At 35.1% G+C, this 16,975-nt stretch overlaps 2 protein-coding genes across 4 annotated transcripts; both read left to right on the top strand.

Moving 5' to 3' along the window:
• Positions 1–527: 527 nt before the first annotated feature.
• Positions 528–1,174, top strand: LOC111897372 (uncharacterized). Its single transcript, XM_023893329.3, has one exon. The coding sequence runs from the start codon at positions 648–650 to the stop codon at positions 1,002–1,004; it is 357 nt and encodes a 118-aa protein (XP_023749097.1). The 5' UTR covers positions 528–647; the 3' UTR covers positions 1,005–1,174.
• Positions 1,175–8,129: 6,955 nt separating this feature from the next.
• On the top strand, positions 8,130–10,382 carry LOC111897352 (uncharacterized). Of its 3 annotated transcripts, none has more exons than XM_023893305.3 (4): positions 8,130–8,288; positions 8,902–9,496; positions 9,572–9,979; positions 10,048–10,382. In XM_023893305.3, exons 2-4 carry the CDS (start codon positions 8,938–8,940, stop codon positions 10,206–10,208), a joined length of 1,128 nt encoding a protein of 375 aa, XP_023749073.1. In that variant the 5' UTR covers positions 8,130–8,288; positions 8,902–8,937; the 3' UTR covers positions 10,209–10,382. The 3 variants fall into 3 exon arrangements, with proteins under 3 accessions (XP_023749073.1, XP_052624453.1, XP_042755196.1); XM_052768493.1 differs by lacking the exon at positions 8,130–8,288 and adding an exon at positions 8,337–8,446; XM_042899262.2 differs by lacking the exon at positions 8,130–8,288 and adding an exon at positions 8,662–8,816.
• The last annotated feature ends 6,593 nt before the right edge of the window (positions 10,383–16,975 follow it).

Raw genomic sequence — 16,975 nt, 5'->3', positions numbered from 1 at the left:
TTACATGTTAACTTTTTTAATAAACACGTGTAGTATACGGCCTGAAACCTAATTATTTAATCTTGACTTTTTTAATAAACACGTATAGAACACAGCCTGAAACTTAGTTCTTTAATCTTGATTTTTTTAATAAACATGTGTAGTAAACAAACTTATAATAAATAATCAAATTTTCTCACTTTTGACAAAGTAAATATCATATTATTTTAAGATTAGTATATCAATCAGAATAAGACTTGCAAGATAAATTAGATCCATATTCCTTAACAAAAGGAAAAGGGTGCTCTTATGAACGATTCAAATCCAAAACCACATTAGCAATGGTTACACCACTTAAATATTTTAATCAATCTTGTTCATTAACTTTACTAGCAATGGTTACGCCAATTAAATATTTTAATCAACCTTGTTCATTAACTTTTTTTAATATATTCAAATCAATTCCAATGATCAAATGAGTTGTTGACTTTATCTTTAAACTTTCTTAATTCATATTATCTCAAGACTTGTTCTCATGGTGTTGCAATTAGTTTGTACCTGTTCAAAGCTTGCCGGTAATTATTTATTCTCAACCAAGCAAATCCCCCGCCTATGAAACCTTCAATCTTCCACGCATTCCACCATCTTCAACCTCACAATCCACCACAATGTCTCTTTTCTCTCTGCAATTTCGAGGCATGTTTAGAGCAATGAACAAGAGAAAAGGTCGCCGGGGATACGAACAGTTGATCAGCGAATCCACCATCCTCGATAATCTACCGCCGGAGCCTAAGATGATCAGATCCACATCGTTGCCTGCAAATTCCTCCGGCGATTTTCCGGTGAAAGTAGATCTCACAGACAAGCAAATGAGAAAGGTGAGGAAAGTGCATCCGCTCTACAGCTTATTAGAGAAGAGGAGGAAGAAGAAGGCGACTGCTAAACCAGAGTTTTCAAGGTACTTGGAGTATCTCAGGGAAGGAGGTATTTGGGACGCTAATTCAGCTAAGCCTGTCATCTACTGATTTAGTGATTATTTCAATCAACTATAAAACTTTTAGGAGTTCTTACATTAATCGAGTGTTTGTATGCATTGATTGTAGATACCATTGCGTGTTCTTCAAGTATTTTATGTTCTTATATAGTATCAAATAATCAAAAATACTTATATATACATTTGATTTTTTGTGTATCAGATTACATTGAATTTACCCTATAATTTCTTCTTTCGTAAGTCAAATTAGAATTCCGAAAAATCCGATCGTTTGGTTCTTCCATTCTAGTCAACATTAAATATTTTATGTGATCAATTAGATTATAATGGTTTTTTATTGGTCTTGTCTCTTAACCGGATATTAACGGACTTGGCATCCAAACTTGGGCATGTGAACAATCCCAAGGGATCACTACCAAATGAAGTATCATCATTCATCTTAATCAATCGTTTGATTTAAGACTTTTTGTATAAATTGATAAAAATATATCATAATGTTATTACATGCATAAATATATGACATTTACATTAGATTTGCCGGTTCAAAAAAAAATAATAATAAAATAAAAATAAAAAAATAAAATAAAATATGGCATGATATTAACATGTATTTATGTAATTTCAAGACTTCGAGGGTATGCAACTATGTATTGTTTAAGTGACATAAACTAGTTGTCATAACATATGTTTTCGTTATCATATACTGGTATTTGTATTAGGGATGAAAGTGAGTCCAAACTCGGTTCGGATGGACACACAAACGGTTAACGAGATATTTTAGAACCGGAAACGGACCGGTATATAGGACCTGGTTCCGATTCGATTCTGGGTACGGTATCGGGTAAGTGAGTCTACAACCGAAAAACCCGAAAACATCAAAGTAGATAAGGTGGAACCTGTAACACCCAAAAATTCATGCCAAATTAAAACTTTTTCAAAACATTTAAAACCATTTATCATTACAAAGTTTGTTTTCAAAATATATAATATCAGAGTTTTCCCAGAAACATAAACAAATCATGAGGAGTTGTACGATCATGTCTTCGTCTTGCCGTGATTCCCTGATATACCTGAAACAATAAACTGAAACTGTAAGCCCGAAAGCTTAGTGAGTTCCCCCAAAATATCAACGACATACAAATATAATCACATCATATAACAAATATAGAACAACATGCATAATAAGCCTTCAACCTGACCGGACCGTCACGCAGGGCCTACAACCTATCTAGACTGCTCCCCAGCCTTCGACATGACTGGACCGCTTCGCAGGGCCTACAGCCTATCCGAACCGCTCACTGGGTATGTTGGCCTTCAGCACAAAGCAGGACCGCCTCAACCCAACCCCAAATCAAACAAACATGTGCACATAAATATCATACGCTAGTTCATATCATATAACAGTCAAACCGATCTAATAGATCACTAATCATAGCAACATCCCAATAATCGGGATACAAACCTAACCGATCACTAACATAACATCATCCTATAACCAGGACATCGACCTAACCAGGTCACTACGCATAAGCATATTACCATCCTAACTACCAGGATGTAATCAATAAACATATCATGACATAACCGAATACAATCCATAAAGGGTCACGCTTGGTGCCTTAGATCCTATTAATATAGTGAGGATAACTCACCTCGCACCGTGCTGAAGTACTGCAAATCTCTGACTGCTGTCTCCCCGAAACCCCACACTATCATACCATAAATAATAAGTTAACACCCATCATGGCCTTCTTGACTAAATGTCCCCACCCTACTCATATTTTCCCAAAAAACCCCAGAAGTCCAGTAGCCAAACCTTGGTCAAAGTCAAAGTCAACAGTCCATGTTGACCTCGACTCGTTGAGTACCCTTAACTACTCGCCGAGTTCCTATCATTGACTCGCCAACTCGCCGAGTCACTTGAGTGACTTGTTGAGTTCCTAGTGTCAGTGGCCGCAACTCCTTGGCCAACTCGACGAGTTTTCCCCTTACAACTCGTCGCGTTCATATGTGTCCAAAGGTTGGGAGTACCCTAGTCGACTCGCAGAGTCATTCGACTGACTCGCCGAGTCCATTCAGTCTTTCATTCATACAGAGGCTTTTCAAGCCATGTTAAGGCTATGTATTGTAGATCCAGTCCCCCAAGGCATGTTTATCACGTAAAGTTGCAAACTTTACGTGCATGCAAGGCCCTAAAGTCTTAAAATAACAAACTAAGCTCGCAATGGAGGTTTTGCACTTAAGGAGAGTCATCTTTGCAAAAGTTGGAAGCTTTATGGACTTAAAGACCCAAGAGAGTTAAGATCTGAAGTTACAACTTCAGATCTTAGCTTATACACAAGCAAAGCTTCCAAACATACTAGGAAAGCCCTAAAATCCACCCACAAGAGATCTAGAATGAAATGAGCCAACGTAATAGCCTAATACCTTCAAAAGGGTGTCAACTAGAGTAGATATCTGCTTCCCATGAGTTTCCTTGCTTCAATTTACTTGTTTCCCAAGTGTTTCTTCACCAAGATTCCTCTTCTAAGCTATAACACGCCAAAGAAACACACACACACATACACACGATTTAGGGTTTAAGGGTGCCAATGAGTTGTAAAGGGAGGTTGGGGCAGGCCAATGATCCTTTAAATATGGTGCAATACCCCGAAATTTAGGGTTTCATCTGCCAGCTCCTACACATCGAGTCCCTTATTGGACTCGACAAGTAGGTCACTAAAACACGCGGACCAACCCGCTGCTACTCGACGAGTAGGGCAACCAACTCGTCGAGTAGACCTTGAAATAAAGAAAATACTTATAAAATCGATACCTGAGAATCGGGGCGTTACAGAACCGGATAAAGTGATGTTAGAACTGGAAAAACCGGAATTTTTAGGTAATTGCTTACTACTTAGTGGGTTGAACTTTGAAAATTTTCATATTGATATCCCGATTTTGGGGGACTGTAACTCATTGAATATGAAACCAAAATTGACAAAGTTATAGTTTAAAATCATGTACAAACTCTGAAATTCACTCTGGAAAAAACCGTATGTCAATCCGACTTTAAATGAATGAGATATGCATGTTTTAACATTTTCACAGAATACAAAGTACAAAAACAAATAATTGAAAAGTTGAAAATTTTCAGCTTTGATATCCTGACTTCAAGGGATTGTAAGTCATTGAATATAAAATCAAAACTGACAAAATTATAGTCTAAACTCATCTACAAACTCTAAACTACAAGTTAGAAAAAATCACATGTCAATCCGACTTTAAACAAATTAGATATGCATGTTTTAAAATTTTCACTGAATACAAAAAAGTTGAAAAACTAAAAGCTTTCAACTTTGATATCTCGAGTTTGGAGGACTGTAGCTCAATGAATATAAAACTAAAAATGCCAAATATAGTCTAAAATGACTTACAAACTCTAAACTACATATTGGAAAAAATCGCATGTCAATCCGACTTGAAACGACTGAGATATGCATGTTCTAAACTTTTCACAGAAACCGGTTTCAACACCTAAAAGTGGTTCCGGTTCCTAACACCAGTTCCAGTTCTTAAACCCGATTTACCCTAACCCAATGGACCCAAGTTACCTAGAACCCAGATAAAGCTATTCTTTAAACCCGGAACCAGAATCGGTTCTAATGGTTTCGGTTCCATTTCGGTTTTAAATCTCATCCCTAATTTGTATAACTATCAAAATTAAGAAATCCAAAGCCAATGAACTTTTGAAATAGAGTAAATTAGAAATTACCTATATGATTATGATATGTAATTATTTACATGTACATAAAGCTTTTCTCGGTTTTGGGCCATATGAGAGGTTTTGTATTGCTTTTGGTCATGTAACAATTAATATTGTGTTTGACGCGCCACAACTAGCTGATAAGTCAAAAAGTAGGGTTTTAGATCGACCTTGTAAGGGTCTTCATTAGCTGTACAAATCAAGTTTCTAAAATACAATAACATCTCTTGAAAGGGTGACTATATGTTTTTTGCAGATTTATAAGTGAGTTCGAACCGTTAGATCGACCTTCATTTATTTGATGTATAAATTGAGCTTTTAAACCACAATAACATCTCCTGAATCGGTGAATTGGTTGAAAATGCAACAAAATTGTAAATAAAATGACATAACTAAAAAAAAAAAAAAAAAAAAAAAAAAAAAAAAAAAAAAAAAAAAAAACCTCAATGTTAAAATCGATATTTTATAATCATATAGCGGCGGTTTGTCTTTATTTTTAATTATTTGCATTTAAATGACTAATTTATCTTTTGTCCACCATCACTTTTTTTCGATTTTCTTGAAATATTGTATATAATTAATATCTTTGAATATTAAAATACAACTATATATTATAGCCGGTATTCTATTTTAAAAGATGCTTACTAATATAAGAGGTTTAGTTGTTTGTTCACAACGAAATTCTAATTTTTTTAAATATAAAATTTATTTCTTTGATCAAAGATAATTGAAAAATGGCAAGAGGGAACAACTCATGTCTTGGCATGTAATATAATTTGTAACCAGCAATATTTGTTTATATAATTTAAGCTAAGACCTGTATATTAAATAGGTTTATTAAAATTAAAAAAATTTAATATTAATATATAAACATTAAACATTTTATAAAATAATACTTTTGCATAACAAAATGTAATCTTCTGAAACATTTATAAAAAAAATCAAATCGGTTAAAACATTTATAAAATTTTATTATCAAATTAATATAATGTTTCTTTTTCTTTATAGTACCTGTTAGAATTTTATGGAATTTTATTTTAAATAAATAAAAATCCTCAAAAAATGAAAAATAAAAAATAAAAACTATAAACTTCTCATAAAATGATATGTGTCAAAATGAAGAAGAATATGACATATGATAAAAAAAATTATTTATTAGGTTAGATATACCATAAACAGTTTGCTATTTGCTTGATAAAATATGTTTAAAAATGTTAACTATAAGAATTTAAGCAAATCCTGTATTTCAAAAATTATGAGTGATGATGTGATATGTAAAAATTAGTCTTCAGTAAATGTAATATTTTGATACTAAAAAGACTATAAAATTCCCTATTGAACAAATATTACATATTACATTAAAAACAACTATTATATTAACTTTGAATTTTAATTTGGGTTATTCGATTGGGTTGCTAATCCAATAAATCCGAAATGCACAAAATCAAAACCAAACTATTTCAATTTCACGACAAACCAAAATCCAAACTATGGTTGGGTCCGCCCCTCGGTTGCTATCAACGTCCATGAGATACCGAGCGGAATCTGAATCTTATCACCACCATGCCTCGGGAGGCGGGCATCACTTATTTTATTTATCGATGAAGTTACACTTTGTACATCTTTGCTTCGGTCTAATCCATTGTAGGTCCTCCAACTTTTAAGATGAACTATAAGTCCTTATAAATGCAAAGAACAAAATCTTTCACACATTTTGCAAATAAGGGATGCATATGATTGTCTACCAACACATCATCTGTCATATAGAGTGCCCCTGAATCTTGAGTCATTTGTTTTGGAGAAATGAACATTTTTCTAGAAGAAATGAAAATAGGTAAAAAAAACAAAAAATAAATAAGACTCCCCATTATGATACAACTTGTATGATTATTATAATAAAAATCATAATATTTCAATGTTATTTTTATAACATATTTTGGTAAATATTTTTTTTCTTTTGTTACAAAAGTATTGGTGATTTAATCGTTAAAGATATGCTAAATTAAATTGAATTAGATAAATGTAATATACCAACTTTTTAGGCTCCATCAATTCCTTAGTTTTATTGTTACCATTTTGTAACTCTTTTAATGGCAAATTTGGCATCATTGTATTCAACAAGAAACATTTTGACATTAATAACCTTATATATGATGTCAGATTTATAGGAGGTAACGAGTTATTAGTTTATTCTATATCTTTTTTACCATTTTAAATTTTAAGTTGACCCCTTTTTTACCATCTTGCACATCTTGATGACCATCTTGTACAATCATTGGGGTTTACACTTTATGCCATTAGGTATGTCATATGTTTTTCATTGGTGAGAAGATCCTATTTAGATATATTATGTGATTATTTTGGATCTCAGTTTATGAGACATGTATAATTAGAGGTGGCAATCATGTCGTGTCGGATTCGTGTCGTGTCGAAACACTAAACGGGTTGAAAGTGTTTGACCCTAACTCGACCCATTTAATTAACGTGTCATGTCGTGTCAACCCGTTTATTTTCGTGTCGGGTTTCAGGTTAGGGCTATACCTTGAAATATGTCGTGTCATTTGAGGTTAAAAGATTGAGCATGTTGAAAGAGTAGGAGTTTGGTAGGCGGAAATGAAAAAGTATTTGTTTTAAGGCAGAATAGATTAAGCCATAACAAGTTTAGATAACAAAATTAAAAGAGTGGGAGTTGGGGAGGCGGATGACAAGGTCATGAGGATGTGAGAGTGGTGAAAGAGATTGGATAGTTTGGGAGAGAATAGAAAAACTGAAATGAAAACTTGATCTAGACGGTTAAGTCATTTCAACATTACAAAACAATTCAATTCGAAGGTTTTCTTTTACTTATGCTTTTGGTTTTGTATCTTTCTAGTTTATTTAAATAATTCAAAAAACTTACATATAAATACGGGTCATTTTCGAGTCATATTCGAGTTGAAATTCTCAACCCTAACCTTACCCATTTAATTTTCGTGTTGTGTCGTGTCAACCCGTTTATTTAAACGGGTTGAAATATTTTACCCAAACCCGTGAAATAAACGGGTTGAAATATTTTACCTAAACCCGTTTATTTCGTGTCGTGTCAATTTTTACCACCTCTATATATAATATGTTTTTATTTTGGAGTATTAAATTATTATTTTCCCTCTTTTTCCTGTATTCTTTTCTTTCCAAAGTCAAGAACACAAAAAAACTTAAATCAAAACTATCTAATTTATAAGCGAACACTTTCATCTTAAATTTGAATAGATAGATGATGAGAGCAAGGGGCATAAAAATCTCCAAACCTAGGTGACGATCAAGTGCAAAATATGCAAGTTAAGGGACATGAAATGTCTCTAAGCCAAAATATAAGGGAGCGAATTGTAAATATCTAGTAAAAACCGGTATACTTTAGCGTGATACGTGGCGCGTACGATAGCCAGCAACCAATAAAGAAACTGAACGATTCTTCTCGACTTCCTCCACAAGCCAGGGAGGCGAATGGAATCTTGTAAGCCGATCGTCGATTTCGTCTTCTTCGTTTCTTGTTGCACCTTCCGTTCCCTCCGCTTTAATTCCCTCCTTAAGGTACAACTCTTTCATGCTTACTGATTTATACATATTATTTATATACAGATACATGCCTGTAAGTTTGCATATATCAATTAGCAAATCATTTATGCTCACTTCTGGCACGAATCAAGTGTTTATGTTTATATTTTATGTTTGACTCTTGATTCCAATATGTAAGTATGTTGAAGATTTGAATTTCTGATAAATACTGTTATAGAAGCTGAAAACGTATGGCTTTGTGTTTGAATTATACAGTTTGGGAATTTACTAGGGGTTCAACTATAGTATCTGCGAATGAATTTCTCGATTGTGTATTTTCATTGCTCGATTAGGCGTACATATTATCTGTATAGATTCGATGCACGTTTTACATAATAATCAGGTAGTTCTGCACGTGTTACTCAACGGAGTGCAAAATTATCAATAAAATGTTGAAATTCAAAGCGCTGAGAATGAAATTAGAGTAAAGTTGTTGACAGGCGATGAAATTTTAATTATAAATTGTGTTTGGTGGCCAGATACTGAGGAAATTATCAGATTTAGGTCTATTTTTGTGTTCGTAACTGTTCTTGATTCATCTGAATTGCTACTAATTTTAAATTCGTTTGTTTGATGGTTGATTGAATAGATAAGCTTGAAGCTATAGGGATCTTTTGATGTTGCGATGCCTACGTTCACAACAATAGCTTTACATAGCTTAATAGAACCAAAAGCTTCAAAATCCATGGCAGCCGGGAAAAATGGAAGTGATTCAAAACAGGGGAACCAAGTCAATGACACTGATAAACAAACAGATTCAAACAACAGTACAGAAACCAAAGAAAGAAAGCATCACTGGACACAGATTTCACCTGCTCTGTATGCTACCCCTGACCCAACTCCACTCCCTTTAATTCCAGATTCCCCATCATCTTTCACTCCATCACCATATATAGTTAACCACAAGGGACGTGGGCCCCGTCTTCTCAAAACATTCTCTGAGAAAGATGCTGCTCTACTTGATGAAAAGACGAGTGAGACCATTGATGAGAAGATCAATGGCACAGATGATACTGATATCAGTAATGATCCAGCAGTTGAACAGGATAATTCAATTTCAAACCCTAACTTGGAACAAGACAACGAGACAGATGATTTCTTCGACCCTCAAGATTCATTGAGTGTTAGAAGCAGCACAGATGGAGTCAACACTTCAGCTTCTGAGTTTTATGATGCTTGGGAAGGTAACTTTCCTTACATTTACACCATAAATTTTGTTGATAAGAAACATGAGTCTGATTTTTTTTTTTTTCTTTCAGAATTGTCATCTGAGATTGGATCACAGTCATCTCGAAGCGACTTTGAGACTGAGTTACGTGAAATGAAACTGAGTTTGCTAGTGGAAATGGAGAAAAGGAAACAAGCAGAAGAAAAAATAAATGACATGAAAAACCAATGGGGGAGAATACGCGAACAATTATCTCTTGTTGGATTGAATCTCACCAATTTGGAAGAAGACCAATCAGCAGATGATTTATCCAATCAGGTTCATGTAATCCGATTTGTTTCCGATTCCATCGGTAGGGGAATTGGTAAAGCCGAAGTTGAAGCTGAAATGGAATTACTTTTAGATTCCAAGAACTTTGAGATTGCTAGGTTGTTAGACAGATTAAAGTACTATGAAGCTGTTAATCGTGAAATGTCTCAAAGGAATCAAGAAACCATGGGTAAGTAATTTTAATTTTGTTTTATCTTTTTTTGAAAATGATTTTAAGATTTGTGTTATGTTGTGTAGAAACAATGCGGAGTGTTAGGCAAAGAAGGAAGAGAAGACAAAAGTGGATTTGGGGTTCGATTGTTGCTGTGGTTACAGTTGGAAGTGCTGCTTTGGTGTGGTCAAATGTTTCGATTGAAAAAGGTTCGATTTCTACAGACTCTGATTCTTCTCATAAGTGATGAGAATGGTATAGGCTATAGAAGCTTTGAAATGTGAAGAAATCATCGATGTGAATACATATAGTTTTGTTTTTGAATAAGTACAGGGTTTACGGTTTATGGTTTACATATGAGTTTGTGCCCTTGGGCTTCTACATATATCATGCTCTATATAAACATGCAATACTTGATTCAGTTATGTGGCGTTTTTTAGTTTAATCAGCTTGACAATCAAATTATCATGTTGTGACGATGGAAGCCTAGAAAAAACATTTTGTGTAAATTTTTTGAGTTAAACTAAATGAATGGTTTCTACTGAAAACACTTAACCTGTAGTGGGGGCCATGTATAAAGCAATTTCGTTTGAAATTGATGGTTATTAATTTATTATATGATAATTGTTTAATATGATGGTTATTTGGCGATAGAACATAGAGACGATCACAAAAAATGGGTAAATATGTTTGTGGAATATTGGCCCACCTTTCTTGCATATGACGAAATGACCTTGATGTCTAAAGAATATCGGAGTCTCGGGTTCTTAATGGGATGAGACTTAAAGTGTTTTGGAGTATGACGTTTCGGACTAATTTTCCTGAGAGTGCATTTCGGATTGACTTTAAGTTAGAAATGCGTTCAATCAATTCAGACTATTTGGGTCTTTTTTTCCCATCTTATGTTAAATGTTAATCAAAGGTTTTGACAAACTCATTTCAAGCACTATAATTATGTTGTTATAAATGCGATCATCTAACCAATTCCATAAATAAAGTTCTCCAACCTAAAAAAGATAAAAGAGTTTTATACATAAAAGTTCCATTATTTTGAGAAATCTTTTGATAAAGTTCTAAATCTTTTTTTTAACAGAAAAGTATGGATTATTTAACTTTTTGCCCAAATTAATGAAAAAGTCATTTTTTTGTATTTTAATAAGAAATGATAAATTATATGATTTTTCCATAATAATTAGACTTTTCTGTTAAAAAAAATTAAGATTTTAACGAAAATTTTCCCAAAATAATGAGATTTTTCTGCATAAAACTCAACAAAAAATAATTATGATATGTTTGAGTTTTTATTTGTTGTTATGGGTTGCGTGGTAAGATTCCTTTCAATACAAATATTGGTTTGCATTTTCTATTTGATTCAATAATTTATAGATTTGGATGTTTCGAAACTTGCTTGAAACCACTAATCATAATAAAGATGCCCTCTCAAAAGGAAATGCTTAGAAACCATGTTAAGCAATTGTCACGCAAAACATACAAAACATCTAATTTAGATGAAAGTTTGGCCATGCTACATTGTGTAAGAGCATATGGTATGGGTCATGTTGCATCTCGTTGTTGCTGAGGTGGAGCATCCTCAACGCCGTTAAGAAGTATCAACACCATCCCCCTTCTTGTTGTATCTAGTTGTTTTGCTTCTTGTTGTGGCCATGACTAGATGCAACGTGATTTTTTATTGGTTGTTCAAATTCTCTCTTTCTCTCTCTCTATCTCTCTCCTCTTAACATGGTGTTATAACACCATGAACACCACCCCCTCTTCTTGTTGCTTCTTGTCATAACACCACTTCAAGTTGCCCATACCATATGCTCTAATTCCTTGTCAACATGAATATATTGACAATATTGACATTTGGCAAAAATAAATGTGCAAGGGGGTGCTTCCCCAACATGCGTTATAATAGATTGACCTCTAATGTTGTCAATGCCTTTTGCACGTTATTGTAGAACAAACAAAATGTACCGATAATGATGCTCATTAAGGTTTTCTCTTGACATAATACAACGTTGGTATGCTAAACCTCGTAATAACGAATGCAATCCTAATATATTTTACAATGAAATTTTATGATAAAATCACATGTTACACATAGATGGTGCTTTGAATGAGGATGCTCAAGTGTAGACCTTGGAGGTAATACCCCGATCAAGAACATCATAGTTGAAGTCCATGATTGTATGAAGGATATTGTCAATCTACAAAATATGACTTGCACCCTTTGGAAATTGAAATGTTCTAGTATACCTTATGGTTGTGATATAATGACAGTGATCACTAAGATCTACACATTGTCACCATTTCGTTAATTTTTCATGTGGATGATGCATCTCTCTGTATACACAATGGAAATGGTACATTCTCTTCCAACTTTGAATACGAAACACTCAATCAAATGATAGTCATTAAATCTCAAGTACTAATGTCAGAAAATTCGTTGCATTTTATGTTTTTGTAATCAAATTGTAATTTAGATTTTACAGTCTCAAGACTATCATAGTGTTTACTTTTTATGTAATCGAGTTTTATGTTTATATTATCGAACTTGGTATTTATTTAATTATACTTAAAGTTTTATGCCTTACGTTTAAAGAAAGCATAAACAACACAAAAAAAATATTAAAAACTAAGATGGTATTGGATAATAAAAAGCACTTTACATATGATACTTTTACATTAAACCCTAGTTTTTAAGTGCACTAGTTGTACATTTCTGTCCGATTGGTATTTATTTAATTATACTTAAAGTATCATGCCTTACCATTTCACTAGGGTTTAATGTAAAATGTGTCCCCGTTAAAGCACTTTACATATGACACTTTTCCACTTACCAACAGAATACAAGAATCTCATATTCGATCCTTATTCCTTAAAATCCTTAAACCTTTCTCCCTTAACATATTTCAAAATCTTTTCGAAAGAATGATATCACATTTCGAAACACAAATTTTCCAGCATAAAGAAAACACAAAAGGAGTATCCAGTTTGCACATACACATGCAACTTAAGTAAAAATTCAAATTAAAGGTGAAAAAGAAAACCAAGAAACAAAAGATCGAGGCCCAGAGCATTATAAATGTGCACACATAGAGTGATAAAGTGCAACATCCACTCAAGGTATAAATCAACGTTTTATGTATTAACTTTAAATTGGGTGGCCACGACATGGTGGAGCGTCACCACGACGTGGCAGAACGTTTTAGAACCGCGGGACTTAAATGACCCGCCATGATGTGGCCTTGGGGCGCCATGAAGTGGCAGGTGTTTGAGTGAAAACCCTAATTTCGGGCTTTGAACCATATATAAAGAACATTAAGGCTAGGGTTTTAACATCTATCTTCCTCTCAACCTTAGGAACTCTAACCCCATCCTCCATTGAAGTTGTGAGCTCATTCTTGGTGCTTTTTGGTGATTTTTTTAAGAAGAAAGAAGCTCTTGGTGTGGTGGTTACTTAACAATCATCATTTCTTCAGCTAGGATATCTCCTGGACCTTGGTGGGTGTCAAAGATTCAACCTTTTTCTTGCCATGTTGCTAGATCTCTTGATTTTGTCCCCTTTTTCCATGTTTTGATGGATTAAAGTAGTGAGATCTCATAAAGTTTGCAACTTTATGAATCTTCAGGTCAAATAGAGCATTTTGTGTCTTAGATCTGAATTATTATTGAGTTTGGATGTCTTGCATGGAGTTTGGTCTTTAAACTCAAATTTTTAACTTAAAATGGAAAGGGGGTGCATTGAACATGCAAGACCATAAAGCTACCACTTTTAAGGCCTATTAGGAATATGAAATCTTTCTGGAAACTAGAAACTTTGGAAGTGCAACTCTAAGGATTGGGTGCTTAATGAGAGTCTTGATGTATTAAGTTACTATTAGTGGTTATAGTTGGGACTCTGACTTATTGAAGGGTTTGAGGGATAAAGTTGGAAACTTTATCCATCAAGATCATAGGGAGGACCAAATCTAAGCTTTGGAGCTTTTGTGGTTAAAGGGAAATGACTTAATGGTTTAAGTTGCCCAGACCCATCACCACGAAGTGGTTCAGGCTGCCACGGCATGGCGACTGGGTCGAGACCCGCATGTTTTATCGGTTTGTAGCCACGACGAAGCCAAGGAAGGCCATGACGTGGCGACCTACTAGGTTGATTTCTTTATGTAACATCCAAAATTTCGAGTCCAAAAATTTCGTTTTTAATTAAATAACTTATAAAACCATTTACTGAAAAGATTGTCGATATCATATCAATCCATAAAACCATAGCAAACATGTCTCCAAAATCATAACATCGAATAGAATAAAATCAGAATACAATCCCATGAATCTCAAAATGCGGAACCCAGTGTGTGTATGTGATGCACTACTACCACGCTGGCTCCTTCCCCTTCGACGAAGAGGTACCTAAAACAAAACTAAAAACTGTAAGCACGAAGCTTAGTGAGTTCCCCCATCATACCGCATACCCTACTATAAACATACTGTCAGACATATCTGGGTGCTCGATCTACCCTACTAGGCATACCGGGGTGCCTAACCTACTCTTGTCAGACATACCGGGGTGTCCGACCTACCCCTCCGGTTTATCTTAACCGGTTGCGGGGACTATTTCACCCCTACTACGATTGCATACTAACACAACATAATCATATTGTCTAGCATAGTTGGTACTAAACTAACCTTTTGGTCCTATCGTCTGGTAATCGAGGACTATTCCCCTTATTACTACCATTATCACATATAACATATCATGCTAACACATAATCATACTAGGTAGACGATTATCACAAAGAAAATCATCTCAACTATAATCAACTACTAGTGGGCCGGCCTTAGTGCATTAGACCCACTTCTACTGGAGAGTAACTCACCTCGATGTCGTGTAGTGTCTGCACTGCCATCGGTACGAAAATCGACTCTTCTCGACTCCTCAATCCCTACACAACATCCTTTCTACATTACCATTTCGTACTCATAACCCTTACAAGGGTCACTCCATTCCAAGTCAAAGTCAAAACCCTGGTCAAATTCAACTTTGGTTGACTAGACTCGTTGAGATGGTTCACCAACTCGTCGAGTCCTTACATCCACAAAATGTTACAACCCCGTCCCTACTCGTCGAGTCTAGAAAGAGCTCGATGAGTTTACCTTCAACAGATCATGGAAACCTTCTTCAACGGACTTGCCGATTTCATCCTTGAACTCATCGAGTTCATCTTCATCCGCATGAAGGTGTTTAGTTTATGACTCGCCGAGTTCCCCTTGAATTCATCGAGTCCGCCTTCAAGTGGTTGGGACATTGCCTTGAACTCGCCGAGTCCGCTCCTACACTTGCCGAGTTCCATGATTTCTAGGTCCCTAATGAGCCTAGTAAATTGAGTGTTCTTCTATCTTAGCATCTAGTCCATCAACAGAAGGATTTGATGGGGAAATACGAGCCGACTCCCCGAGTCTCATGAATGACTCGCCGAGTCTCTCTTTGACCAAAACTATACAGTCGATTTCAGTGGGTCTCAAGGCATCTAAACCATAGATCTGACCTCCTAGGGTCCATATTACACGTAAAGTTACAAACTTTACGTTCATGCATGGGCCATTTAGCTCAAAAGGCCCTAAAATGGAGTCTTCAAGATGCCTAGGGCTCTTATGGAGGTAAAGTAGGCACCTTTATGCCATAAGAACCCTCCTATGTTCCAGATCTGAAGTTATTCATCTATATAACTCCCTAAACCCGAAGGTGACTTAGAATTGCCCTAAAAATGACAAGATTCAAGCCCTAAAGAGGATCTAACAAATGGAAAGTCAAGTTTGAAGCTTTTTACCTCAAATGAGCTGGAAATGGAACACAACCTCTGGATCTACTAGCTTCAACTTGAACTCCCAAGCTCCTTCCTTCTTCTCAAGTAGGAACCGGGTGCTACATTTTACTTTTGACCTTGACCATGATTTGACCAAGTTTAACCTAAGGGTATTTTGGGTATTCTGAGCTATGAACTGATATTTAGTCACTGTTTGTTGCAAATGTGATCGGTAAAGTTCATATTCAGAGCAACATGTTGATTAGCTACCTTTTCGGACTGAGAGATGAGTTTTCCTCACTGTACTTATGGGTTGAAGGCACGAATGTCGGCACACTGAGTTATCTATCCTGGTTTAGAGGATGTTGATATGTTGTAGTGATATATTAGATATGTGTTCTGGTATATAGGATGTTTCTATGTTGTAATGATCTGTAGATATGCAAATGACTCGTTATATGATTATATGTTTGATGGGTATATGTTATTTCTTATGTATACTTTGTGTTGTCAGTCAACTGACTAGGGCATTCCAACCGGAAGGTTGTGGGCCACGAGTAATCCAACCAAGAGGTTGTGGACCCGATATGTATTAGGCAATCCAACCGAAAGGTTGTAGGGCGGAGCATTCCAACTGAAAGGTTGTGGGTCGGGGCATTCCAACTGAAAGGTTGTGGGTCGGGGCATTCCAACTGGAAGGTTGTGGGTCAGGGGTAATCCAACCAGGAGGTTGTAGACCCAATATCTGTTTAGTTATATGTTTTGTGTGGTGGTACTTTAGGGGAATTCACTAAGCTTTGGTTTACGATTTCAATTTATAGTTTCAGGTACTTCAGATGATTGGGGAAAAACAAAAGCATGATCATGCACATCCTTCTGGTTTTATGATTTTGGATTTTGGGGATACTCTGATTTTGATTATTACTCTTGAAAACAATGTTTTGTAAATAATTATGGTCTCTGGATTGGTTTTGAAAAATTAAAAATTTTACCCTGATTTTTGAGATGTTATACAAAAAGACCATTTAAATCCCGATAGTTCTCTGCAACCTATTTCGTTGACAATGATTGTATAAAGTGCAACCTACTCCACTGATGATGATTGTATAAAGGGCTCATTCGGGCTTTGATTGTTTTTGAATTCATCATGTGGCAGAACAACCAACGATATCAACTTTTCTGGGTTGATTGCATTGGTTGTTTTGTATAT

This window comes from Lactuca sativa, chromosome 2, assembly GCF_002870075.4.
Source record: "Lactuca sativa cultivar Salinas chromosome 2, Lsat_Salinas_v11, whole genome shotgun sequence".
Taxonomy (NCBI): domain Eukaryota; kingdom Viridiplantae; phylum Streptophyta; class Magnoliopsida; order Asterales; family Asteraceae; genus Lactuca; species Lactuca sativa.
This window is presented reverse-complemented; position numbering and strand designations above follow the sequence as displayed.